We start from the raw sequence: 27,905 nt of genomic DNA, 5'->3' as shown, positions 1-27,905 counted from the left end.
CATTGCTCTTTTGGAGGTTGCCCCCCCTTTGGATCCCTATTTTCTCTCCTTTAGATCCCTGCAAAGGCCGGTCTAACAGCCTTACCAATATTGTAGCTTTTACTCCCCTGGTACTTCCCCATATTAAATAATCAGTTTAACATGAGAAAATCATTTGGGAGAATTTGATATTAGTTTTTATGACAGTCTGCATGAAAATAGCATCCCAAATAGCAATCCAATTGGTTGAATATTCAGCTCACAAAGGTGTCAAAGTATCCTGCAAGTGTCCCGCATAACAGCAAGATGAGTCGACAACCGCAAGATATCTACCACATCTCCTGTATGTGGCCGCAAGTGGACCTCAAACAAGTGCTACCAACTCTCTGAGCATCTCACCACATAGATCATACATCGTATCCTCCCACTTGTGAAAAAACTTGCAGCCAATGCCCCTCTCACATCTGAGAGCAAACCATGTGTGGAATCCTCGACACACAATAAACAACTGCTGCTTGCATAAATCGCATTTTGTATGCAAAAGTTACGCAAAAAACACTGTTTTGGAGCCCGAAAAATGACATGTCGAAATGTAAATCTGCAATCTTCTTGCAAGTATGGCTGCAAAAAAGCATACAACTTGCCATACACCCTCCTCTCAAGCTTGGAAATGTCCCTCAAGCTTCCATGAGCACAGATCTCGTGGTTGCTCACCAATCTCAAGCTTCCACCGAAAACGAACTCCACCTGTCGCGAAGCCAAAGCTCTGATACCAATTGTTGGATCGAGTGCAAGAGAGGGAAGAGAGAGTGTGAGAGAGAAGAGAGTACGCAGACATAGGTGAGGGTGAGCCTTGCCCTCCTACACATCACACACAATGTGTGTATAGGCTCGTAATGTATTATCTATACAGTTGGATAAAAGAAACTATAAGTGAGTTAATGACGGGAGTTAGTGACAGTCGACCGGACACAAGCCAACAAACCCAACAACTTCCCCCACTCCCCCTGGTGGTCAATCAGCTACTAATCCGCCTCTCCCCTTGATCACAAGAGGCAGAGGCACGACACCCTTCCGGTTAAGTTCTTCATCTTTGAGCCATCAATTCTGGCTCTATTTTTACATCCCACAAAATCCGTTGCAAAGTGGGCAAAAGAAGAGGCTTTTTGAAAGAGGGCCCACACACCCATTATTTTGTGGGCTTGGAAATAGTTCCTTTACTTTTTGACCAATGAGCATGCGGCATGTTGGCATAGTTTTACGCCCCGTCGCTTGTCCCAACCTTAGAGAGGATTCGGATCGCACGAGACAAAATACACACTTTTCGTATCAGAGGCAACGTGAACATTAGGCTTGTCCATTGAGTCATTCACACATTGCTAGGGAAAAGCACATGGATGTAGTATGCAAAGTCTTTTGATTGACTGCAACATGTGAGCACAAGCCATTGGTGGGGTGGGTATACCGGAACATCAACGAGACCCCTTGGGCATGAGTCAACTTGCCAACGAAGCATGGCAAAGAGAGGAGAGTGTGCAATTTGAATTGCCTCAATTTAGGCACGTGCTACCATTGGTCCACCTATGAAAAATGTACGTCCTGTGCGACGATGTCAACCAAGTCTTGTTTTGGTGTGTAAAGGTGCAACTCACCATCTAGTGTCCAGTGGTGTGCAAACGCCCTAAGCTGTTGTGAAGAGAGGTGAATGTGCAGTTAGAATTGCCACCTATGAAACCCATTGGTCCACCTAATCAAAAGGTATGTTGCGTGCGGTAGTGTGAACCAAGCCTTATTTTTGGTGCGTAAAGGTGCAACTCGACATCCGGTGTCTAGTGGTGTGTAAGCGCCCTAAGTTGTTGTGAAGAGAGGCGAATGTGCAGTTTGAAGTGCCACCTATGAAACCCATTGATCCACCTATGAAAAATGTATGTTGTGTGGGCCAGTGTGAACCAAGCCTTATTTTTGGTGTGTAAAGGTGGCCATCTAGTGTCCAGTGGTGTGCAAGTGCCCTAAATTGTGAAAATACCCTTACGTTCAAATTACAGAGAGCCTCAGATTCCAGAGTGAGAGAGGAAAGTGCGAACTTGTGAAGGCATTCACTCTGATTGGTTGGCAGAGATTCTGGATTCCCATAGCCTACAGCAGGTGTGTGGTGCATTGGTTGGGTGCACTAGGCCTATTTTTTAATTTTAATTTTTATTGTTTTGTTTTTTTTTTTCCTCGAATGGAGGGTCTCATTCTGCAACCACATTTCATCAGAAGATTTTGCTGCCGTAGTGAGTCCCTTTCTCAAGCTCCATTTGCGATCAAAGCAGGCCTAAGCTCCAGCCATTTCACATTCTCACGAAGCGTTCTTGCCAAACATCAGTCGAAGCCCCTGCTATTGTGGGCTGCTTTCAGAGAGAAAGATCGGGTAACAGAAAAAGACGATGTTGCATATGCAGAGAACGATAAGGAATATGTGGAAGCAGAGGTTGGGACGCAGAGAAAAGACATACCAATCATCTGGAATGGAGCCAAACCCCTGCCTCTTGCTCTTTCACTTGGTATTGGCCTCTGTGTATATACTCTCCTCCCCAGACCAGAAACTCTTTCCCCTCAAGCATGGCAGCTGCTTTCAATTTTCCTCACAACCATCATGGGCCTTGTCTCTGGTCCCTTGCCTGTCGGCGCTTGGGCGTTCTTTACGCTCACTCTTTCTGTCGCAACAGGCACATTGCCTTTCTCAGCAGCATTCGGCGCCTTCACCAATGAGGTTATATGGCTCATCGTCATCTCTTTCTTCTTTGCAAGAGGGTTTGTAAAGACTGGACTCGGGGACCGCATTGCAACTTTGTTCGTGAAGATGATGGGCAGAAGCACTCTTGGACTTTCTTATGGGCTTACTGTCAGCGAAGCATTGATTGCTCCGGCCATGCCCAGCACAACAGCACGAGCGGGTGGTGTGTTCCTGCCTATTATCCAGTCTCTCTCTGTGTCAGCTGGTAGCAAGCCGAACGATGTGTCGTCAAAGAAGCTGGGTTCTTTTCTTGTCCAATGTCAGTTTCAGGTACTTTTGAACTAAGTTATTGCTCTTCACCTTTAATAGTTTTGAGCGCCACGTCTTCCCTCCATTATCTGAACTTTACCATTATACAAGGGATCACATGGTCGCTTCTAAGGATTGATCAAAGGCTAACAATATAAAAAACATTCATTATCTGCAACCAAACACACGTAAGAAAAAAATGCAAAGAAATAGAGAGAAGATCAAAGCCACTAGGAATGTATACTCCCTTCTTGGCCTGGCCACTTGTATTGTAATCAATGTAAAATTAGTTTGGCTGCTTAAATGTGAACAACTGTAGTAGGAATGAATGTGGTTGTTGTTATGTAGCTTAACAAGATAAAATGTAGCATTTATAAATGATGCTCTCATAGTATATTAAGGCCCATTGGTTGAGGAATGCAAGTGAATGAAGCTCTTTGAAGTCCACTGTTGTTTCCCATGTTATTGCTTTGTTATTTTCTAGATATATCCATCTACTTTGCATCGAGGACCAAAAAGCACCCTTGACCAAATTATCCAGTGGACCTTGCTTACCTCTCTGTTCTTTTCTTGTGCTGTTTGACCTGTTGTTCCCATTGGCCTCCCTTGTCCATTGGCACCTCAATCTAAATCGTTAGAATTCCCTTGCTTCGTTGAATCCCTCAGATATTCCCCATTCGAGTCAGTAGAGTCTGCAGTTGAGGTATTGCATGTGTGTACATTCCATTTATGCAATCAAAAGCAAATACCACATTGGCAATGGTGTGGGGGGCCCTTGCGAGGGTTGGTTGGGACTCCATTGGGTGTCATTCTCCCCCCCCCCCCCCCCCCCCCCCCCCCCCTTCCCTTAAACAAACTTGGACACTCCAAGTCAAGAATCAATCGCGACAGCACTAAATAATCACTTCAAAACAATTCACAGAACACAATAGATTTGCACTGGCCCGGCGGAGTTCTGTGCCTAGAGATATTGGCCCCAAAGACTGGCGCCCCTTTCTGTATTTCTTTTTGTATTAATCAATTCAAAGTACAAGAGAGTGGGTTGGGATTCACTCTCAGACTCTGCGTCCAGATGCTCTGAGAAGTGAGGCCCTCACCACTAATTTAAAGGTTACAAGGGATGCCCAAAAGCAGAGCCCCAAAAGCTTCAAGTCAAAAGCAACTGCTCTCTCTCTCTCTCTCTCTCTCTCTCTCTCTCTCTCTCTCACACACACACACACACACACACACACACACACACAGAGTCAAAACTTGAAAGCAAAAGCATTCTCTCTCTCTTTCTCATTTCGTAGAGAAAAAGCAAGATTCGCGTCGCTCATAAAAAAAAAAGAAAAAAAGAAAAGAAAAAAAAAGCCTCCGTGATTTCCGGAAATTAGGGTTTCTGCAAGAATTAGGGTTTGCAGGAATTTTAGGGTTTTTGGCAGAAATTAGGGTTTCTGCTGTCCGCCATGTCATCACTTTGTGACACCCCCCTCTCTCTCTCTCTCCCGCTTTGCACATCTCTATCTCTCTCTTGTCAAAGGTGGTGGCGGAAGATGCAATGAAGACAAGAACCGGCTCGTGATCCGGTGGGCACCTCGACTCCGATCTAGAACACCTGCAATGCCAAACACATGAATAAGGCACACTTATGGAGAAGAGAGATCACACTGAGGTAGAGAGACAGGATATCTGAGAATGAGAGAGAGATAAGGGAAAGGCTCTCCATGCTGATAGCAATCTGCTCATACAAGTGACCAATGGTGATCCGGCATTGGATTAACATGCCAACTCGATAGACGTGAGGTGCACACAACTGCGACTGCTACTGACACGGCCTATTGCTCCTGCACACGAGACCATTGTCACGGTCTCAACATGGGCCGGAAACCCCAACATAGATCCACCTCTTGGCATCAAGGAAGAACAGAGAGAGAGAGAGAGAGAGAGAGAGAGAGAGAGAGAGAGAGAGAGAGAGAGAGAGAGAGAGAGAGAGAGAAAATTGGAGCTCTGCTTTCTTGGGCCAGCACACAAGGATGGTGCTATGCCTCTGATTGCTACTGAACAAATGTCCTAAGGGGAAGAAACGAAGGGGGGAAACTTGCTGCCCATTGCCCCTATGGAAGGAGCGCTAGCAAGTAGTCAACATGGCTGCCCAGCAGAAACGCCATCAGGCTGCTTGGAAAAACGCTAGGGGAGCGGCTGTAGAAAACGCAGGTACACCCCCCCTCCTGGCGGCCGGAAACGCTATCAAAGGGCCCCAACCTTGGGCGCCCTGCAAGCTGAGAACATGCCCTGTAGATGACCCCCTTGGTGTCTATATATAGGCACTACTCAGATATGCTCAACCCAGCATTAGCCCCCCCACAACCTGGCTACTATTTTCCCATAAATGGGAAAATAGTAGAAAGGGCTAGAATGCTCTGGAGGGCACTAGAAACCGAGGGTGGGAAATACCCTAGGGCAGAAGGAGCCTATATGGCTATGGAATTGAGCATGTCTAAGCAAAACGTGACATGAAAAACCTACCTCACACTAGCCGGGCACGCCACAAAACAACCCTCACTTCCTAGCACCTGTACACTCGGGAGAAAGTGGGACCAATTGGACGAACCAAGAGAGATGCCTGAACTCTACATCTCTCTTTCCCTTGCTTCAGGGAAATAAAAGGAACCACCTCTCATGCGAAGCTGCAATCATTAATGCAAGGAAGAAGTAAAAATTTGTGGAAGTGTAAAATCTAGATCTTGTCACCATTTCAATTCCGTTGCACTTGGCAACTTGTCACCTGAGAAGAATGCCATCTTGAGCACCAATTGCCTCATGGAAAAGTGAAATGTGGAGCACACTATGTCCAAGAATCCCCATTGGTGAATTGTGAACACACCACGTCCAAACTTTCCTAGACAATGAACTCTGGACCACACTACGTCCAAGAATCCTCGTTCGTGAACTATGAACATATCACGTCCAAACTTTCCTAGACAATGAACTTCGAACAACATTGGATAGTGTTTTTATACCTCGCGTTGGTTCCTTACCAGATGCATGTGCCTCGAACTCCGATCCAGGGGTTCAAACACCAATAATTTGAACTCCAACACATGGGTCTAAATCATATGTTGGGAGCAATGTTTGCCCCTCTCTGCCGCTCACAAGCTTCTCCCTGGTTGAAGCAAGTTGCGACAACACCTCCCGTGACTAGAAGGTTGGAGCCCTTGCTAGTGTAGTCTCTACCACAGTGGCCATTCCCCTCGTGTCCTTCCCTGAGTCACTATCACTGCTTTCCTCATCATGCTTGCTTTTGTCTTTGCCTTTAGATCTGCGATCCTGGGACAAATGAGCATGTTTTCCACAGTTGTAACAATGGCTAGTAGACTTCTTTTTAGAATACGAAGCAGCAAGTGCTTCACCACCTTTAGTAGAAATTTGAATTTTTCCTCGAGTGGTTAACTTAGTATCACGTGACACATCCAACCCTATGTGTCCGTGGACAAGCTACAGCATGATCAGGGTTCAGTCAGTCCAGTCAGTCTAGATTAGAAGTGAACTGGCACTTTTGTGAGTCTATTCGTAGACCGTGCATGCCCAGTCACTTAGTATAGATGCATATCCTCTGGTTGCACACAACATGATCATAAGCATTCCCATCAGAATCCATCAGAATCAGTCAGGAGAATTTTCCAGTGATTTTAGCCTATTTTCTTTATTTTTGACATTTTTCACTTATTAATTTAAGTGACTTTCCAACAAAAGTAGGTAGGGCAATTTGGGTAAGAAAATATATAAGCCAACCAAAGTTAGCACTAAATGGCAGAAGAGGCAGCAGGAGCTCCACCGCTCAACAGGCACCTTCTCAGCAAGAACCATCAAGAACCCCCCAGCCTTAGCGATTTTCCATCAACCACCAGCCCTAGCGTTTTTCTCATCGCTAGCAGATTCCTTGGCTGGGCGCTTTCAGCATTGGCTTGACCGCAACATCCCTTGCCCTAGCGTTTCCAGATCAGCCCAAACGCAGCAGTCCCATCAGCGTTTTTCAGCCCAAATGCAGCAGACCAAATCAGCGTTTTTTCAGCATTAAAACGCAGCAGCAGGCCAGCGTTTTCATCAGGCTATTTCAGCGTTTTCAGCAGCATAAATACAGCAGCCAAATCTGCATTTTCAGCAGCCCCAAACAGTCCCAGATTTTCAGCAGATAGCGTTTTTGGACAGCCATTAAAAGCTTGCAGATTTCAGCCCTTAGGTCAGTGTCGCCATCCCCTTCGTCGTCACCGACATAGCCCCGAGTTGCATCAGTTTCCATGCATCATCATTGTACCACTTTGTGCAATCATAAGTAGACCACTCTCGCTGACGAGAGTGGGGCCTTCAGAGGAGGGTTTTACAACGTCTCTAGTGTCGTATCTCTCTTCTCTCTCTATCTCTCAGTCTCATACACTTGCACGCACAGTGTCCATTCACTTTCTTTGTGATCATAGCATTCTCTCATTAAGAAGGGAAGGCTCTTCCTTCCATAAGAACAAAAGGAACCTTGAGCACAGTTCGGAGCACTCATCTTGAGCAAAGCGCAAACAATCATTCCGCTGCTCCTAACATTGGTATCAGAGCTTTGGCAGTGTTCTGTATCACTCAAGGAAAGAACCACAAGAACCACATAATTTTTTTTTGCTTGTTGAGGTCGCATGAACCCAAGTTCGCTTAGGCGTGTCGATTCCTAATCGTGTTGTTGAAGAGTGATAGGAATCCGAGGAAAGAAGGGCTTGTCTAGCCTCCCCTTGTGCCTCTTTTCACTCATTGAGAGCGGACCGTGCACTTAGCGGCCGGCCAATCGACGTGAGGTGGGAAAAAGCAACTTTGGTGTGAGCGCAAGGCCGCCAAGGGGTACGCCCACGGAAAGGAGTAGAACTCGGGTGAAGAGAAGATCCTTCTCAAACACGGTTTGCAAGCGAAAGAAAACCTCAAGAACCTCAAGAACCCAAGTTCCTTGTGAACTTAAGAACCCAAGACCACAAGAACCCACAAGAACCCACGACTTCAGAATGGTCATCACTTGAAGTGGAATGGATACTTCGCTTGGAGGTGATGAGCATGAGAGAGGCAAAGAAGAATTTTCCCCACCAGGAGGTTTGTTCGACCCTTCCCCATCTACGTCAAGGATTGCACTAACTCCTATAGAGAAGTTGGACCAGATGTTTATGGAAAGGAAGTTAGAATGCGAAGCAAGATATGTTGAAAGAATGGCAGAAATGGAACGCAGACACGTAGAAAGAAGAGCAGAAAGAGAAGCAGCAAGGAAGGAAGCCAAAGCAATACAAGAACAGAGCGACCGACAAAACAAAGAGTTCTGGCGACTCTATTCTCAAGTTCAGGCACAGATGCAAGAGATTTGGGGAACGGAGACTCTCTCAGTCTCTTCTTCTCCAAAACATGACACACAGGATTTGCATGATTGTGAGCAGCATGATGATTTGATTGACAATGATAAGCATGATGATTTGGATGATAAAGACAAGCATGATGATTTGCATGATCAAGATGTGATTTCCCACAAGTATGATGAGTTGCATGAAGATGATGTGATTGTTCACAAGGATGATGTGTTAGTGGATGCTTTTTCTAGCGAAGCTAGCCTCGTTGTAGATTCGATCAATCACGAAGAATCGATTTTGGCTTTCGAGTCGAGGTCCAAAGAACCCCCACAGGACGATTCGATCATTCAGGAAGAACCGATCTTGGCTCTCGAGCCTAGGTCCAAAGAACCCTCACAGGAAGTATTATGCGTTTGCATGATTGATACACACGCATTGTTCGAGTGTTTCATTCGTGATCGTTTCCTGTATTTTAGTTAGCGTCTTTATGTGATCCCTTTTCTTAGGCATGACATATTGTACGTTGAGCACGTTTCGCTCATGAATGAGCACGAATGTATGCGGATTTTTCACGAAAAGCTGAAAAGTATGTATGTAAGGAAGTCATATTCCATGTCTCTTCCTTGGCATGACACATTTGTAGAAAGAGCACATGAAAGTATGAGCACCAAGCATGTGCATTTCCGTTGTGAATTGCCACAGTTGATTGCTTTAGATCCGAAGAACAAGATTCGATCTCATTGTTTGCGTGTGTGTGGTAAACGGTTTGGCACTCCGTCTCTTTGTTCATCTACATTGCATGCACAGTCTTTGAGGAAGACAAGATTTTTTCCATTCATTTTACATGGAATATGTATGTTCATGGTTTTGTGTTGGAAATGGTTTCAAGAATTTTCAGCCATGGAGATTCTTGAAGAAGAAAGAAGATCGACCCTCGACGAAGTTGAAGCATCAAAGGAGCCATAAAAGACTGTGTCGCTTTCGGCGCGGCCCAAAGAAGCAGGCATTGCAGACCTTTATGAAGTTCAAGTACCGCACGACCCACACATCGGAGTGGGCCTGCGAAGAGTCCCTTCTAGGATTCCGGATGCTGTTGGTGATCTCCCTCGATGCCATACAATTTGGTACCAGTACCTCACTTTGAAAAGGAGGGGATGTCACGTGACACATCCAACCTTATGTGTCCGTGGACAAGCTACAAGATGATCAGGGTTCAGTCAGTCCAGTCAGTCTAGATTAGAAGTGATCTGGCACTTTTGCGTGTCTATTCGTAGACCGTGCATGCCCAGTCACTTAGTATAGATGCATATCCTCTGGTTGCACATAGCATGATCATAAGCATTCCCATCAGAGTCCATTAGAATTAGTCAGGAGAATTTTCCAGTGATTTTAGTCTATTTTCCCTATTTTTGACATTTTTCACTTATTAATTTAAGTGACTTTTCAACAAAAGTAGGTAGGGCAATTTGGGTAAGAAAATATATAAGCCAACCAAAGTTAGCACTAAATGGCAGAAAAGGCAGCAGGAGCTCCACTGCTCAACAGGCACCTTCTCAGCAAGAACCATGAAGAACCCCCCAGCCTTGGCGATTTTCAACCAACCACCAGCCCTACCGTTTTTCTCATCGCTAGCACATTCCTTGCCTGGGCATTTTCAGCATTGGCTTGACCGCAACATCCCTTGCCCTAGCGTTTCCAGATTAGCCCAAACGCAGCAGTCCCATCAGCGTTTTTCAGCCCAAATGCAGCAGACCAAATCAGCGTTTTTTCAGCATTGAAACGCAGCAGCAGGCCAGCGTTTTCATCAGGCTATTTCAGCGTTTTCAGCAGCATAAAAACAGTAGCCAAATCTGCGTTTTCAGCAGCCCCAAACAGTCCCAGATTTTCAGCAGATAGCGTTTTTGGACAGCCGTTAAAAGCTTGCAGATTTCAGCCCTTAGGTCAGTGTCGCCATCCCCGTCGTCGTCACCGACATAGCCCCGAGTTGCATCAGTTTCCATGCATCATCATTGTACCACTTTGTGCAATCATAAGTAGACCACTCTCGTTGACGAGAGTGGGGCCTTCGGAGGAGGGTTTTACAATGTCTTTGGTGTCGTATTTCTCTTCTCTCTCTCTCTCTCAGACTCATACACTTGCACGCACAGTGTCCATTCACTTTGTTTGTGATCATAGCATTCTCTCATTAAGAAGGGAAGGCTCTTCCTTCCATAAGAACAAAAGGAACCTTGAGCACAGTTCGGAGCACTCATCTTGAGCAAAGCGCAAACAATCATTCCGCTGCACCTAACACTTAGCTTCCTCCTCGATGAGAAAAGAGCCGAGATGCCAAATTTCAGCTTTTCCTTTGTCATTTGGAAGCGTAGTGTCCTAGACACTGTTTCGTACTCCTCAGGCAATTTCGTGAGTATCAAAGCAGGTAACTGAGTACTAGTCAATGCACTTTTCATAGCCGATAGTTGATCATGAGTAACCTTTGCCTTCAGTAGAAAAGATAGCATGGAACTTCGGGTTTCAAACTTGATGGAAAATAACTGTCCAAGGAGGGTGACATCTCGCATTGTAGAATCTTGATCAAACATTATGATGAGCTTGGACCACATTGCATTGGTGGTCTTCAAAGTTCAAAGTTTGTATGGCTGGAGAAATTTCCTTCTTGAGAGACTCCGCAATGGTTGACATCGCCTTTGCATTGCTCATATCCCAATCAACACATGATTTTGAGGTGCTCCTCATCCTAAAGGCAGGTGTATCTATTATTGTTGTCCCTCGTAGAATGTGTCTCTGAGCCATCGATGATGTCCCATGAGACTTTTTGTGAAAATCAGAGTCGCATGATCAAGTTTCAATGAGCATAATTATCCCCGTTTACTTTGTTGCTGCGCTCCTCCAAGGCAGGGCCATCTTGCAGGTAGGTGTGATAAATTATCTTCCTCCTCGCACTCCTGAAAGTTTCAAAAAATCCCCCAAGCCGCTCCAAAAACTCCTCGTTGCCTTTACAAGCCCCTTTCACACTTTTTGAGTTTCAGGATTCGTCCCCAAGCCGCACATGTCACATGTGCATTGCACTTGAGCCACGTGGACAAGCTATTGCTACAGTCTAGCATCACTCTTAGTTAGCTTAGGATCTAGCCTGGCATTTTGTGAGCCTCTGGACGTGCATGATTAGGGAGGTCATAATTGCATACCCTGTCTTGCATAGTACAGTGTAAGGTGCAGCGGAATGAAAGTTGTATTTTCTCAAGATTAGTGATCTTTATTGCTCAAGGTTCCTTTTAGTTCTTAGGGAAAGAGAGAGCTTTCCGTCTTATGGAGAATGCTATGATCACGAACAAAGTGAGTGGATATTGTGCGTGCAAGTGAATGAGACTGAGAGAAGGAGAGAGAAGAGATACGACACCCGAGAGGTTGTAAAACCCTCCTCCGAAGGCCCCACTCTCGTCGGCGAGAGTGGTCTACTTTGATTGCACAAAGGTGTACAATGCGAATGCAATGGATTGATGCAACTTGGACTATGCCGATGACGATGACGGTGGTGACGACGATGACTTGATGGCTGAAATCTGTGGTCTTCTAACTGCTGTTTTTCGGGACTGTTTCGGTGGCTGAAAATGACTGTTTTGGCTGCGTTTTCTTTGGCTAAAGATGGGGGGACTTCTGCAACCAACTGGGGGCTGATCTACTATTGTTCCATGGGCTGAAGATCTCTGTTTTCAATGCTGAATTTGCTGATAAAAAACGCTGAGATTGCAGATCCAAAACGCTAAGTGTTTGCAGATCTGCTGGCGTTAGTACTTGGCTGAAAACGCTGGAAAATCTCAGCATGGCTGGCGTTAGCAAAACGCTAATGGCTGATCTGGGTCATGACTTCAAAACGCTGATGGTGCAGTTGAGGCTAAGGGAAAAACGCTAGGCAACGGTCTTGATGGAAGGGGAGAAAAACGCCAGGTAATGGGCTGATCTGGCGATGGGGGGTCATGAGGGGGGGGTACTGTTGAGAAGTTTCCTGTTGAGCGGGAAGCTCCTGCTGCCTCTTCTGCTAGAAAGTGCTAACTTGGGTTTGCTTATATATTAACTTAGCAAAATTGCCCTACCTACTTTTGTTGGAAAGTCACTTAAAAATAATAAGTGAAAATAACCAATAAATAGGAAAATAGGCTAAATGCACTGGAAAATTACCCTAACTGATGCTAATGGATTCTGATGGGAATTCCGATGATCATGCTGTGTGCAACCGGAGGATATGCATCTATGCTAAGTGACTGGGCATGCACGGTCTACGAATAGACTCACAAAAGTGCCAGATCACTGCTAATCTAGACTTGACTGGACTGACTGAACCTTGCTGTGGTGTAGCTTGTCCACGGACACATAGGGTTGGGATGTGTCACGAGACATACAGTCAGTTCTGCATATAGCCATATGAACACTTAATAGCCATCACTTAATCACTTAATAAGGATAGGCAATTATTTTAGAAATCGTGGGATTTTTAAGTTGGATTGCCTAACCTAGCTTTAAGTTCATATATAAGTGACCCTAGGGGCCACTTCTCAAGCATAAGTCAGTACCCGCAGTACAAGTACCAAGTACTAGTATTCAGCGTTCTTAGCACCAGCATGCATCGTTTTCAACACCAGTGTTCAACGTTTTCAGCACCAGCATTCAATCAACAATTTTAGCCTCAGACCAACGTTTTCAGATTTAGCTTCGGGTCAAATCAGATCAGTGTTTTCAGATTCAGCCTCAGCATGTCAGCATCAGCATTTCTAGCCTCAGCATCGGATTTGTCCTAGCGTTTTACATCAGTTCAACATCAACATGCAATACTCAATATTCAACTTTTATCCATTGTACGAGCATTTGTGTAAGTAAATAAAGCAAGTACTTGCTCTGGCAACAGAGCAAGGGGGCCCTTGAGGGTGGTTGGGACCCGACATGCAGTGTCGTCTCTCTCTCTCTCTCTCTCTCCTTCATTGTCTTTAGTTCAGTTTCTCTTTTCAAGAAATAAAGTAACCTTGTCTTTGTGTGAAGTACTAGATCCCAGCTAAATCCTTAAACACTTAGGCTGCACCTGACGTTAGTATCAGAGCTCTGTGCGTGGTTCAGCTTCTCGAACTCAAGGAAAGAACCAAGTATTTAAGCAAAACCAAGAACTCGAAGAACCTCTCTCAGATTTTTTTTTCTCAAAGAAGCTTCGCGCCCTGACCCCGGACTTATTAGCCACTACCACCCCTTAGTCCATCGTGCATCGGGCGGGCTCCCGTCTTCATCGCTTTGAATGAAGATCGACATCGGATACACGAAATTCCAGATCTTGAATACCAAGATTTGCTTGCCTTGTGTGCGGTTAGGTGTTGGAGAAAGAATCCCTCATCCTTTCTGCATTCGCATTCGCATGTAGCGTGCATCCACTTCCGTCGACAACCAACCCTTGAAAATACGTTTGAGCACCCTTACCTTTCATCTTCACCTGCAATGTTTTCACGACAGGATAATTCAAGTGGTAGTACTTGCTTGCAAGGCAAAGTCAACACAAGGTTGGTATTCTGCAACAATAGTAAGGCTACCTAGTAACTCGTATGGTCTGTGTTTACGTCTTAATAGTACCTACATCCGCAGTATCCACAGTTTGGAGGAGTTTTCATTGGCTTATGCATCCACAAGCATCAGAAGCATTCAACACATGAAGAAGTTCGGCAATTGTGCCTCACCTTTAACAAGGGGGATGCCACGTGCATATTGCATAGCCACGTGGACAAGCTATTGCTACAGTCTAGCGTCAGTCTTAGTTAGCTTAGGATCTAGCCTGGCATTTTGTGAGCCTTTAGCAGGATGTGCATATTTAGACAGATCATAGTTGTATACCCTCTCTTGCATAGTACAGTCAGTTCAGCATATAGGCATTTGAAAAGTCACTTAAGCCACTTAATAAGAATAGGCATTTATTTTAGAAATTGTGGGGTCTTTAAGCTGGATTGCGCGACCCAGCTTTAAGTTCATATATAAGTGACCCCAGGGGTCACTTCTCAAGCATAAGTCAGTATCTGCAATACAAGTACTAAGTACCCGCAGTACCTCAACACCAGTTTTCAACGTTCTCAGCACCAGCATTCAGTGTTTTCAGCACCAGCATTCAGCGCTTTCAGCACCAGCAATAGTAAGCATTTTTAGCCTCAGACCAATGTTTTCAGAATCAGTCTCAACATTTCAGCACTAGCTTTTCTAGCCTTAGCATCGGATATGCCATAGCATTTGCATCAGTTCAGCATCAGCGTGCAATACTCAGTATTCAGCATTTAGCCATTGTACCAGCATTGGTGTGAGGATTAGTGGTGCTAATCATATAATTAAGACTTAAACTTCATACTTAAGATCAAACTGAGACTCTATGTAGCCTCTTTGTTGCCAGCTCCTGTCTTGTTGTCTCCTACAGAGCCTTGTCCTAACAGTGTGACACTGAGCACGCTCCCTAGTTAGAGAAAACACATCGATAGCAAAATGGGACAAAATTCAGACATTGATTGATTTGGAACTTAATGTTGATTGGCTTATCTTGATGAGAGGGAGAAAGGGGCACCTTGAGTTGGGGTTATTCTATCTGATTTGGGAGGTGGAAAGTGCATCCCCCAATTATCTCTAGTCATTCCCTTAATTTAGCCTAATAGGCTGCATCGTATGGTAATTTTAAGCATACATTTACAAGTCATTAACGAGGGATTAATGCTACGCAAACACCATTGTATGTCTCTGCCTTACCATATGATCTCTCCAACATGTGTTAGTAGTTTTGGATGCATACAATGCCTAAAGGTCTTGAATTTCTTCATTCTTAATGCCATTTATAACAGAGTCAGACTGGTTATCCAAAATGGAATTGGAGCTGATCTCTTAAGACAACTAATTCCAGTGTTGAAAGATTTCAACTACTAGTGTGGGAAGATTTCAGACAGCAGACTGGAGAGAAATCAGAGACTAGACTGAAATGTGGATACTGAAATAAGAATCAGACTTATGTACTGGAAATAAGGTTCAGATTCAGATTTAGATTCAGAAGACTGGACGAGAAGTAAGTATAACTGAAATATATGCCATGATTGGGATTACAGATCAAGATTACAGCGAATATGATTACAGAGAGAAAGTACAGCTGACAATACTGCCAATGATGCTCAAGTACAATTATAGCCAAAGCGCTAACCCAAGTGATAACAATTGCCAACTCGATAACAATGTAATGGGCCCTATTTATACACTTCGGGTTTACTGTAGTAATTACTAAGTAATTCGCTGCACATCTTCTAAGAAGACATTCCCACCTAGTGACTATTCAGTCGTCTACATCCTTCCCTGCTTTCTTGAATTTTGGCAAGATTCCAAAATTTTTGAAAAATTCCCCTGTCTGATTCTGATGTGAGACTGAAAAATCCATCGTGTGGTTCTGATGTTGGGATGCCAGCTTGACCACTGAGAGAGTGGCCATTCAAAGATTACAAGTAGGAGTTCAAGAAGGACCAGGGATTGCGAGAGGCAGCTGAAAAGGCCAAGGTGGAGCTGTCATCTCTCCCTGCCTGCTGAGAAGAAAAGTCGCCACTGAATTCTGAGATGGAACTACCCAGTATCCTTCCATTGCACCGTCTTCCTTTTGCCTTTGCTCTTTGACCGGGACGGTGCCTGAGAAGTCCCAGCACCAGCATTCTCCTTCTGAATCAGTCGGTAAATGGCCTCCTGCTCAAGCTGATCCCGCCGGTCGGCGGTCATCTCTACCTCATAAGGCGTGAGAGAATGATAGGTTTTGGTGTCAGGATCATAGAGTGTACGCCTGCCCATACTTAGTCTGGTTCTGGCCAGCTTATGACAATGCGAAGCAGTATGGATCCATCCTTATGTAAGAGGTTGATTAGTTTGACTCGAGCTTCGAAAAGAATCTCAGCCATCTCCCTGTACTGTGGTGCTAGACCTGTCTTTGCTGCAATGTCTTTTTCAGGTAATTTGGAAGATTCGACCGTAAGTTGTAGCAACTGATTAGTAATTCTAGTCAGTCCTCTGACTTGAATCTTCCACTGGCCCATACACAGCTGAATCCTATGCAGCTCCTCTTTCATTGCTTGAATGTCATTGATTTGGAGAGCATCATTGATCAACGTCTTCCAAGTCTTTCATTCCACAGTTGACCGCTCATACCAATCCTGAAGCTCATCAGTAATATTGAAGTATGTGAGACGATCCACTGGTTCTTGATGTTGAGGATACAGCGCTGGAAAGAATCTTGGGAGCTCGGTTTCTCTTGCTGGAACAGCATACAAGAGAACTGGAGAATCAGACACAAATTCTAAGAAATTGAGAATAGCCCGATTCTCCTGCTGCATCATCTTTCTGGTGATTCTTACTAGCTGGAACAGTGTTCGGAGAGCAGTTGCCTGTGCTCCTACTGACATTTGCGTTTGAGGTCCTCTGCTAGTGGTTGCTTGGTCCTCAAGAATGGCTTTGACTCTCTGATCCAAAACACCTCTGGCAGCTTGCATTTGTACCAAAACGTCCTTGAGTTGTATCCTAACATCCTTCATACAGCGGTAAGTTGGTTTGTTACCCAACAGAAGTTCGAGTTCCAGAGCTAGGGAACGACAATCTGCAGTAGACTGCCTTTGCCAGTGCGGGTTTACCACTCTCTCATCAACATTGAGTATCCATTCAGGAATTCGTTCCAACAGCTGGACTGTACTGGGATGTGCAGGTAGTCGGCAAGCTTCTTTATCATGGAAAGCTGCTGATTTCCAATGTTCTACCATTTCCTTGGCTCCCACATATAGTTTTTGAAATCTTTCCAAGTCAGTCCAGAGAGCATCATCCTCCAGATATTGTCTGGTGATGGAGGCCTGTTGATGTCTTAGTTACCTATTTAAGGTAATGAGCTGCAGTGAATGCTGATGATCAACAAAACTGGTCCCTCATCCTGTACTTTCATTTTCCCTTTAGCATCTCTGCTGAGATGGGACTGATCAGTTGGCTGATTTCCAGTGTTACTGGGCTGCTGCTCTTCTGCTGATTACCCGACTGGTGCTCTTTGTCCTGTCCTTCCTGCTGGCCCTCATTTTGGTCTGGCTGTGACTGTCCTCCTTCATTTGGCCCTGTCCCACTAGTACCAGGTCCTGGAGGTGGAGATGGTGGTGGGGCATCATCATCATCCTTTGTATGCCCAGCTTCTTGATCATCCTCCTCCTGATTAGCTTCATCTTCTTCCTCTTCTTCATCCTCATCTGGGGAAGTCTGCTGCTCAATATAATCCATTATAGCTTGGTTCATCAGAGCATTATTGAACTCACCCACCTTGTCCTGCAAATCGCTCTTCATACTTTCCACCAAGGACTTTAAATTCTCCAAGTTGAAAACAACATTGCCTGAGGGGTTTAAAATTTCAGACAAGCTATTGTAGATGTATCTTTCAGTCAGCGAAGCCTTCAAAGCTGTATGGTGCAGTAGCAGCTTTCTGAATTCCGCCCGCTTCATCCTAAGCATTGTTTCAGCTCGCTCGTCCGCTCTCAGTGCTTCATTCCTTTGACTCTTGATGATCATGATTTCAGATTCAGCCTTAGCTATCTTTTTGTTTAACAACTCATGAGTCCTTTTTGATTGAGCTTCCAGTACCCTGTGTTGTATGTTCTGCACTTCCTGGGGTTTCTGGAGCGTTACAATCTGATGCTGTGCTTCTGCCAAGTCAGCTTTGAGCTTTTTGACTTCTTCTTTTGATCCAGCAGCCTCCACCAGTTGTCCCATACAGCTGACAATGGTATTCCAAGAAGACTGTATAAGGACTGAACATCTGTCTTTGACTGTGGTTGGATCAGAATCAATAGGCTCATATATTGCCACTGGAGCCACGTAGGGTAAAGTTGCATAATCAGCTTTGTTGAGCAGAAGATGCCCTCTCAATTTCAGAGTCTGCATTTGCTGCAACTTATCTTGTTTTACTAGAGAGGGTTACCAGTATCTTATGGAACTCCACCAGGCCAATTTGAGAACGCTGGACCTTTCCCTTTGTCCAGTTGACTCTTGCCTTTGTCCCCTGACTGGTCTGTTATCTTCTCAACAGTGACTGGTTTGACATAATCTTTCCCAGACCTAGTAGCAACTGTACTTTTTACAACTGGCTGGTCAGCCACAGTCGTCTGAGCAGATTGCTGCTCAATCTGACTCACTTCAGCTTTCTCAGTGCTTACTGCCTTGACCTGGCCTTCTATTTGTTTCAAAAACTCACTGCTTTTAGTCAATGTAATTTTTGACTTCTTTGAGCTGCCAGCTTCATCTGTAGTTGCTTTTCTTTTCAGGTCGGTGGAAATGGTTTGACTATCTGTTTCCTCGTCGTCAGATTGCTGCTCAATCTGACTCACTTCAGCTTTCTCAGTGCTTACTGCCTTGACCTGGCCTTCTATTTGTTTCAAAAACTCACTGCTTTTAGTCAATGTAATTTTTTACTTCTTTGAGCTGCCAGCTTCATCTGTAGTTGCTTTTCTTTTCAGGTCGGTGGAAATGGTTTGACTATCTGTTTCCTCGTCGTCTGAGGACAGTTCAATTCTCTTTGGTTTAGAAATTGGCTTCTCACTCCAAGCCTGCTTTACCTGGTCATTAACATCTGCAGCAATAGCCTAATATAGAAATTGCCAAACATACCATGCCTTGAAAACAGTTTGAGATTTTAGCTTGGCAGTCTGCTGGAGTACATTATGCGAGAGAATTTGACAAAGGTTTATTTGGACTTGTGGATCCAGAATCTTGGCCAACAGCATAGCAAACAATTTTTCGGATACATACGTTGGGTTATTCTTAAGGCTTACTGCTTTAGCTACAAACCTGTAAGCAGCGGAGGCTTCCAGTCGTGCTACTGGAACTCCTTGAGCACTGGCCTTGCGCTTTCGTCTAGCCGTTTCATCCTCCTTTAGGGCGATACTTATTTGCTGCGCAGTTGCCACAGAAGGTTTGGGCTCATTGGGCATCCGAAATGCAAATGCAATGGCTTCTAGTGCCATTGGAGAAGACCCAATCAACCTCAAAAGGTCCTGCCCTGGCAATCTTCAAGTTCGGCTTCTTTGGACCCAGTTTAGACTGATATAGAAGCACTAAGTCTCCTTTCTGGAATTCTCGAACTTTAATTCGGCGATCATGCCAGTGTTTCCTTCGTTGTTGAACAATTTCTTGTTCCAATATAGCCCGTTGCTTGAGTTCATCTAACTGCATCAGTTCATCCAGCCTTTTCTTAAGATTATGGTTGAAGTTTAATCCATACTTCACAGCCATTCTCAGACTGGGGATTACAAACTCCATAGGAACCACAGCTTCAGTACCATACACCATTCTGAATGGTGTCATTCTAGTAGTTACCTTATAAGCTGTCCTATAAGCCCATAGAGCAGTCTGAAGTTTCAAATCCCATTGGTCTGGTTTCTTTTGCACCACCTTAGTGAGAATAGTCTTTATTGTCTTATTGCTACTTTCAGCCTGTCCATTGCATCTAGGATAGTAAGGAGTAGGTTTCCGATGCTTGACTGAAAGCATATCCAATAGGATTTCCATAGTGTCATTGATAAAATGTGTTCCTTGATTGGTCACAATCTCTACTGGACATCCATATCGGCTGACAATATTCTCAAACAGAAACCTTGCAGTTGACTTGGCTGTGTTGTCAGGAAGAGCCTTAGCTTCAACCCACTTGGTAACATAACAAGTAGCCATCACTATGTACTCGTTCTTCCTGGGAGTCACCTTCTTAAAAGGTCCCATAAAATCCAGTCCCCATTTCATGAATACTCCCAATGGTTGTATTGGCATTAAGGGAGTCATATCTGCAGCTGTTGGTCGGCCCATTCTTTGGCATATGTCACAAGTTTTACAAAAACTTCTGACATCAGCAATCAGTGTTTGCCACCACAGACCAGCTTGCAGAATCTTCTTGTAGGTTACTTCGTTGGAAAAGTGTCCACCAGACTCACCATTATGCGCTTCTGAAATCACTTGCATTCTTCCTTCCATAGGGACACATCGTCGAAGTATACCATCCACACCCAATTGATAAAGTAATCCTCCTATGATGGTAAATTTCAGACTTTTTATGATCAGAGCTTTCTTGTGATTCTGCTTCCAATCCTCTGGAAAGGCACCTTGGGAAAGGAATTGATAAATATCATACCATTCAGGATCCACTGATTCTTCTGCCTCTAACTGAAATAAATCAGCATGCACTGGCTCATCTCTCAAGGGTGATTCTGAATATCCTTCTGTACTCCTTGAAAGAAAATCAGCTCCACAGTGGTTTCGGCCAAGCTTATGGAAAATTCGGAATTCAAATTCCGTAAGGAACATCATCCATCTTATCAGCCTGCCTTGAATAATGACTTTGTTAATCAGAAACAAAAGAGCTTGATGATCCACATAAAAATGGAATAACTCTCCCAACAGGTAATGCCTGAACTTCGTGGCGCTAAAAACCATTCTGAGGGCTTCTCTCTCAGTAGTCGTATAGCCTTGTTCAGCCTGACTGAATCTGCGACTAGCAGAAATAACCCGGATAGTCTGTTCTGCCATCTGGCTGAGCTATTATTGCCTCCATTGCCAATCCTGAAGCATCCACATGTACGTGAAAAATAATATCCCAATTCGGCTGCGTAAGGACTGCTTCACTGGTAATGGCTTTTTTCAAATTCTGGAAACTCTCCTCACACTCAGCAGTCTAGTTGAACTTACTGGTCTTCTTTGTAAGCTCATATAGTGGTACTGCTTGAGAAGCAAACTTGTGTACAAATCTTCTATAGAAATTCACATAACCTAAGAAAGAACTCAACTCTGAAGCAATTCTGGGTGCTTTAGCTTGCTGAACACACTGTATTTTGTCATTGGCCATCTCTATTCCATTGCGGGAAACCACATGTCCCAGTAGCTGTCCCTTCCATACTAGAAAAACAGATTTGAATGGATTCAAACAAATCCTCTTCTCCTGACAGCGTTTAAAAACCATCTCTAGGAATAGAAGGTGCTGGTCCTCATCTGATGAAGAAATTCATTAAACATCTCCATCATACACCGCTGAAAAGTAGCTGGTGCATTGCACAGGCCAAAAGGCATCACCATCTAGATACATGAAAGCTCCCCACTCAGTGATGAAAGTGGTTTTAGCTCTATCTTCAGGAGCGATCTGTAACTGGTTATAGCCGCTATAACCATCCATGAAGCTATACATCTCATATCCTGCGATCTCATCAAGCAACATATTAGTGAAAGGTAAGGGAAATGGATCCTTAATAGTCTGGGCATTTGTTTCCTATAGTCAACACAAACTCTTAATTTCCCATTCTTTTTAGTTTGACCTTCTTTGCATAATTGGGGTTCATCCGGTATCTTTGCAATCTTACTGGTCTAGCATCGGGTTTCAGTGGTATTCGGTGTTGACAGACTTCAGGATCTACTCCCTTCAAATCTGTATGTTCCCATGCAAACACATCTTTATAGTTCTGGAACATTTTCCGTGCCTTTTCCTTCATTGCCGGGTTGAGGTGCTTGTTGACCTTGATCATTCTAGGATTTTCCTATGATCCCAAGTTCCACTCTTCTACTTCCTGATCGTCTGGAAGCAACCAGTTTGGTCCGCCTCCTTTTCGTTTGGTCGATTCTTCAGCATATTCCCAGGATGGTCCATTCATTTCTGAATCATTATTCTGATCCAGTGGGTACTCTTCAGAACATACTGGTTCCTCTACTATACTAGTATTAGCTGGTTCCTCCATCCTTCCAGTTAGTTGAACTGTTCTTTCCCCTGCATTGACTTCGGTAAACTGATCAGGGAATTGTCTCTTCTGCTTGTCAGCCTGCTCTTTGTTCATCAAGACTGCATTCAAGTCGATTTTTGCCAAAGGGAATATGTTCATAGCCGCTAGCATTCGCTCGATTTTCTTTGCTCTGTACTTCTGACACAACTCCTTCGGCCTCCGTTCCTTTTTCCAGCTCTTGGTGTTGTTGGTCTGGATTTGGATTCTGCCACCACTGGCCCCTTCTATGGTCAAAGTTTGGTTTGCATAGTCATGAACAACATGTGCTGTTCTTAACCATGGGCGCCCTAGTAGCATTCCATATGCTCCCTGCACATCTAGGACTAGTAAACTGGTTTTGAATTTCTCCCTGTCAACTCTTATCTGCATGTTTTCAATCATGCCCGTCGCCTGTACGACTCTATGATCTGCCATTCTTACTTTGAATGGTGCTGGTTTTATATTAGTGATACCCATTCTTTGCTGAAGATGGGATCCCATTATGTTGACTCCTGCTGCTCCATCCAGTATGACGCTTGAGAGAGGTTTCCACTGCTTTCTGACCTTGTAGTCTACCTGAATAAGTGGAACTTCATCATCCCGGACAGCCGTCAGGTCCACTGCTTTGGCCTTTGCTTCAGTCTTCCTCTGCTGTTTGATAAAGTTGGCCACCTCAGGCAAGGTCTTTCTTATATCCTCCAGCTCTACAGTCAGCTTCTGGATTCTATCACAAATTTTCACATGAATTTCTTCTCGCTCTTGGTCAGATTGATTGTCAGAGCTTGAAGAGCTGGTATCTTCACACTGCCACTCTTCTTTTGCAGTGCTTCTACTCTTTCCATCCACTTCCATTTCATTAGCTAGTCCATGTACCACAGCCAACATGGTCTCTGTCATGGCCGGTACTGACTGATCTTTATCAGTCGATTGGGCTGGTATCCTCTGAATGACTCTAGCTTCGGAACTTTCCGGCTGCTCTGGCAGCTTCTTAGCTAAATCCTTCGTGATTTTAGTTGCTAGTTCCCGCTGCTCTTGCCACTCATCCACCACCTTTTCTTTACCTTTGGCCTTCCAAACTTCCCTTTGTTGAGTCCACTTGCTGCTGTTAGGATTGACTGGTACTTCTGAAATGTCTGGAATTTCTTCAATGACTACTCCCTTGCTCCTGGTAACCACCCTGACTGGGACTGGCTCTGGTGCCTTAGCCTTAGTAGCAGTCGTTACCGGTGCATCTGGACATTGGGCTGCAAAATGACCATACTTCCCACAAGTATAGCAATTCATGCTCCTGTTCTAGAAGTTGCCTCTTCCTCTTCCTCTGCCCATTCTTGGTTGGTATCTGCCACGTCCTTGACCAGTACCACTGGTACTTGGTCTCTCCTCTTGAGCTACTTTGACTGGTTCTACCTTCACTGGTTCAGTGTAGGCAACCACTGACAGATCCTTTCCTTTCTTACGAATTCTGATGCCACAATTATTCCATAGGTAACCAAAGACCTTGCAGTAGGTACATTGTGGACATTCAGTGGAGATGTGGTCCTTGGATTTGCATTTTGAACACCAAGTCTCCATCTTTTGAACCGGCTGTCTTGTGTTGCTAATTTCTGTAATCTACCTAGCCATCTTTTCAATTTTCTTGGTCCATGATCCTTTCTTTGATTTCTCCTTTGTTCGTTCATTGGAGCTGCTCTCGGAGCTACTGGATATTTCACTAGAATCAGAAGTTTCAGTAGCAGAGCTACTGCTACTGGTCTTTCGCTTCTTGTGGCCCTTCTCCTTCTTAGCCTGCTGTTCCAGCTTATATGCCCTTTGGACCAGATCATTGAATTTTTTTGTAGGGGCTGGTACTTCTTGTTCCCTAAGCTTCTTGCTTCTGAATCCATTCAGAAACCATGCCCTCAATCTCTTCTCAGACGGCGGTTCTTGCAACTGCCTGGTTAGCTCTTTTATCTTTTCTACATAGTTGTGGACTGACAAATTCCTCTGTTTGATCTTATCTAATTCACAGAGAATATCCTCGTCCCCTCGATTGTCGGAATATTCCAACTTGAAGGCCTTAAGCAATTTGTTATATGATCTCAGTTGTCATGCAGGGTAATGGTAATATCATTTCCTCGCTGCCTCCTTCAAGGTTTGTGGAAAATATTCCCCCCAATCATCTTCATCAATGTTTTTTAGTTCAACATACTACTCGAAAGCTTGTATGGGAACATCTGGATCATCCTTTTTCCCTCCTTTGAATATTGGAAAGGAAATCTTCAGGGAAGCTATGTAATCATTTCGATTACTTCTGATCCCGCCACTTCTCTTCTTGGCTTCAGAATGACGCTTGGGAGCCTTCTTGCAATTATCAGTGTCAGCATCCCAATCAATCTCTGTCTCTGTCTCAGTATCAGTGTCTTCCCTGTTTTGTTTGCTAGAAGTACGGTGACTTCCCTTACTGCCCTTGGTATGCTCATCTCTTTGGCGAGACTGAGAACTCTTGGAACTCTTTGCCTTTCGTGCTTCCCGTTCTGCCCGTCGGCGACGAGAATGACTGGAGTGCTGTGAGTCCTGCGCCTCATCAGCCTGACTATGCTCCTCCTGAGCCTAATTATCAATCATTTTCTCTTGCTTGGGGTCAGACTCTCTTCCTGACTCCTCAGGAATGGGGTCCACACGAATGGTAGATTTTCGGTCACGATTGGACTTTGGTGCCATTGCTGAAAACTTCAACTGGGAGAAGAGTCTTTCAGTCAACGAGCTTTAGCTCGAGCCACCGTGATCGCCAAAATGGAATTGGAGCTGATCTCTTGAGACAGCTAATTCCAGTGTTGAAAGATTTCAGCTACTAGTGTGGGAAGATTTTAGACAGCAGACTGGACAGAAATCAGAGAATAGACTGAAATGTGCATATTGAAATAAGAATCAGACTTATGTACTGGAAATAAGGTTCAGATTCAGAAGACTGGACGAGAAGTAAGTATAACTGAAATATATGCCATGATTGGGATTACAGATCAAGATTACAGCGAATATGATTACAGAGAAAAAGTACAGCCGACAATACTGCCAATGATGCTTAAGTACAATTATAGCCAAAGCGCTAACCCAAGTGATAACAATTGCCAACCCGATAACAATGTAATGGGCCCTATTTATACACTTCGGGTTTATTGTAGTAATTACTCTAGTAATTACTAAGTAATTCACTGCCCATCTTCTAAGAAGACGTTCCCACCTAGTGACTATTCAGCCGTCTACACTCATCAGGTTTTCCCTTAAAAAAATAAAATCAGGCACTTGCATTTCATCATTTGTAAAGCTATATAGGCAATGTTCATGGTTTTACATACATAAATGCCAGTTATTGATCTGTGCATTTTCTATTAGGGATACACATTTGCCTAAAACTGTTCATGTTACCTTTGACAACAGGCTGCAGGACATTCAAGTGCTCTATTTCTAACCGCAGCTGCCCAGAACCTCTTGTGTATAAAGCTAGCCGAAGAGTTGGGTGTCATGTTTTCAAATCCTTGGGTTGAGTGGTTTGAAGCAGCAAGCGTGCCGGGCATTGTTGCTCTCCTGGTGAACCCCCTAATACTCTACAAATTATCGCCTCCAGAAATCAAAGATACTCCAGATGCACCGGCTCTTGCAGCAAGGAAGCTGCAAGAGATGGGTCCCATTACAGTGGATGAATGGATAATGATAGTGACGATGGTGTTTGCAGTTACACTTTGGATTTTTGGGTATGAACATCTTCCACCGCTAAATACATGCATTCTGATCGTGTTCTGCTCATGAGTAGTAGTTTGTTGTTTTTCAGGGGCCAGATAGGTATCACAAGTGTGGTGACTGCCATGCTTGGCCTATCTATCCTTCTGTTGCTGGGTGTATTAGATTGGGATGATTGCTTAAATGAAAAGGCAGCTTGGGATACACTCGCCTGGTTTGCAGTGCTTGTAGGCATGGCCAGTCAGCTCACAAGCCTTGGGATTGTACAATGGCTAGCAGATGGGGTTGATAATGTTCTCCTCTCTCTTTCCCTTGGATGGCCAGCAGCTTTTGTTATACTACAAGCAGCTTACTTTATAATTCACTATCTGTTTGCGAGCCAGACGGCTCATGTTGGGGCACTTTATTCGGCATTCTTGGCAATGCACATTGCTGCAGGCGTCCCAGGTGTACTCGCAGCCCTTTCCTTGGCCTACAACACAAGCCTTTTTGGTGGGCTTGCTCATTACAGCAGTGGACAAGCTGCAGTTTATTATGGAGGTAAGAAGTTTTCACCAAGCCTGTACATGGATACTCATCTTTAGGATGGATGTGTTTTGTTTTTTTTGTCAAGAATGCTTGTGTAGGTTCCTATTTGCCTTTTCCATCTATGTCAGAAAAAGGAGTGTGCTAACTGCTATTCACAATAGCTCTTGGGTTTAAATTGGGTCTTGCTTACCCTAAATTTTTGGAACGTGGGGTGCTCACTGCCCCATGTTCCAAAAATCTGGGGTAAGCAAGAAGAACCAAAGAAAATCAAAGAGTACCAAATATTTAAGCAACCCATGTTCCAAAAATTTAGGGTAAGCAAGACCCAATTTACATAGCGTATGGAAACCACAAAGGAAACACCAAAGGCAATGCAAAAATAAGGGAAAGTATATACAGAGACATACACAAGCGATATGCATGCCTCAAACCTTTCTTATAAGGGAGTTCTAAGTCCTTTGACTTTCCAAATGATTTGGGACTCTACATTGCCAACAACATTTGAGTTTTATTTTTAAAATCCTCCTCACCCTTCCCTCGTGTATCTTTTCTAGTTTTGAAAGGATTTTCTATTTTCCGAAAATTGTAGAGACCTACCTGCTATTAGCAATGGATCATGGGTTCTACTTGGTGCACAATTTTTTACTCCTTGTATTTTGTACTCTACCGATGTATTTATCAATTGGTCATGTGAGAAGGGTATAGGGAAGTTCAGAATCAGCCTTTTCAAGCTTTACCTTAACTCACTTGGTTTTGAGTCCATTGCATTTATGTTTTATTGATGGGTTCTTTGTCAAATGCAGCTGGTTATGTGGAGCTACCGGAAATGTTTCGGACTGGATTTATTTGTGGAGTGTTGAATTGCCTTCTGTGGGGCACAGTTGGCGTTGGTTGGTGGAAATTTTTAGGACTCTACTGACCAGCAATATTTCTTTGTGCAATAAGGTTCATTGCTTCTGAGTTTTCGTAACTCAGTGTATTTTTTTGTACATAGTTTTTAGGGTACATTTGAAGGCCTCATGGGGAGTATAAATGGAACTTACCCCAAGCATATTGCTTCCTGGGACTGAGCAAAGAGTATTTGTCAAGAGAATTGTGTGTGTGTGTGCACGCGCGCATGAGAGAGAGAGAGAGAGAGAGAGAGAGGAGAAGATTGTTTTAACGTCGTAGGAAACTATCCCAAAAGACCTTAAATATCTATTTGACGAGGAGAGTTGAACCCGAGTCCTGTTTTATATATATATATATATATATATATATATATAGAGAGAGAGAGAGAGAGAGAGAGAGAGAGAGAGAGAGAGAGAGAGAGAATTCTTCCAAAGTCAAATATGATTTGAGGGACCAAACAAAACATGTTGCATGCTCTATGTTGAGCTAATCAATGACTCTCGATGCATGGGGATATGACGGTGGCAAATTTAAGTCCATGGAGTTGTTGGTAGAGAGAGGTATACAGGGAGTGGTCCAAATTGAAGGTGAGAGGGAGTCCAAGTTGAAGGTGAGAGGGAA

At 44.1% G+C, this 27,905-nt stretch overlaps 1 protein-coding gene across 1 annotated transcript; it reads left to right on the top strand.

The window, feature by feature from the left end:
* The first annotated feature begins 1,707 nt into the window (after nt 1-1,707).
* Nucleotides 1,708-27,486, top strand: LOC147448806 (dicarboxylate transporter 2.1, chloroplastic-like). Its single transcript, XM_086521464.1, has 6 exons — nt 1,708-1,737; nt 2,096-2,124; nt 2,239-3,028; nt 25,566-25,879; nt 25,957-26,405; nt 27,197-27,486. The coding sequence occupies exons 1-6, from the start codon at nt 1,708-1,710 to the stop codon at nt 27,310-27,312; spliced, it is 1,728 nt and encodes a 575-aa protein (XP_086377590.1). The 3' UTR covers nt 27,313-27,486.
* Nucleotides 27,487-27,905: the final 419 nt, after the last annotated feature.

Source organism: Adiantum capillus-veneris, chromosome 10 (genome assembly GCF_014529385.1).
Source record: "Adiantum capillus-veneris isolate H3 chromosome 10, ASM1452938v2, whole genome shotgun sequence".
NCBI classification, from domain to species: Eukaryota; Viridiplantae; Streptophyta; class Polypodiopsida; order Polypodiales; family Pteridaceae; genus Adiantum; species Adiantum capillus-veneris.
The sequence above is the reverse complement of the archived record's forward strand: the minus strand, read 5'-3'. Positions and strand labels throughout refer to the sequence as shown.

What these genes read in the sequence shown, in the direction of transcription:
- LOC147448806 (XM_086521464.1), top strand. Translation starts at nt 1,708, where the DNA reads ATGAAACCCATTGGTCCACCTAATCAAAAG. An exon ending in TTGGTCCACCTAATCAAAAG is followed by an intron (nt 1,738 to 2,095) that starts GTATGTTGCGTG and finishes ATTGGTTGGCAG; the next exon opens with AGATTCTGGATTCCCATAGC. An exon ending in ATTCCCATAGCCTACAGCAG is followed by an intron (nt 2,125 to 2,238) that starts GTGTGTGGTGCA and finishes ACATTTCATCAG; the next exon opens with AAGATTTTGCTGCCGTAGTG.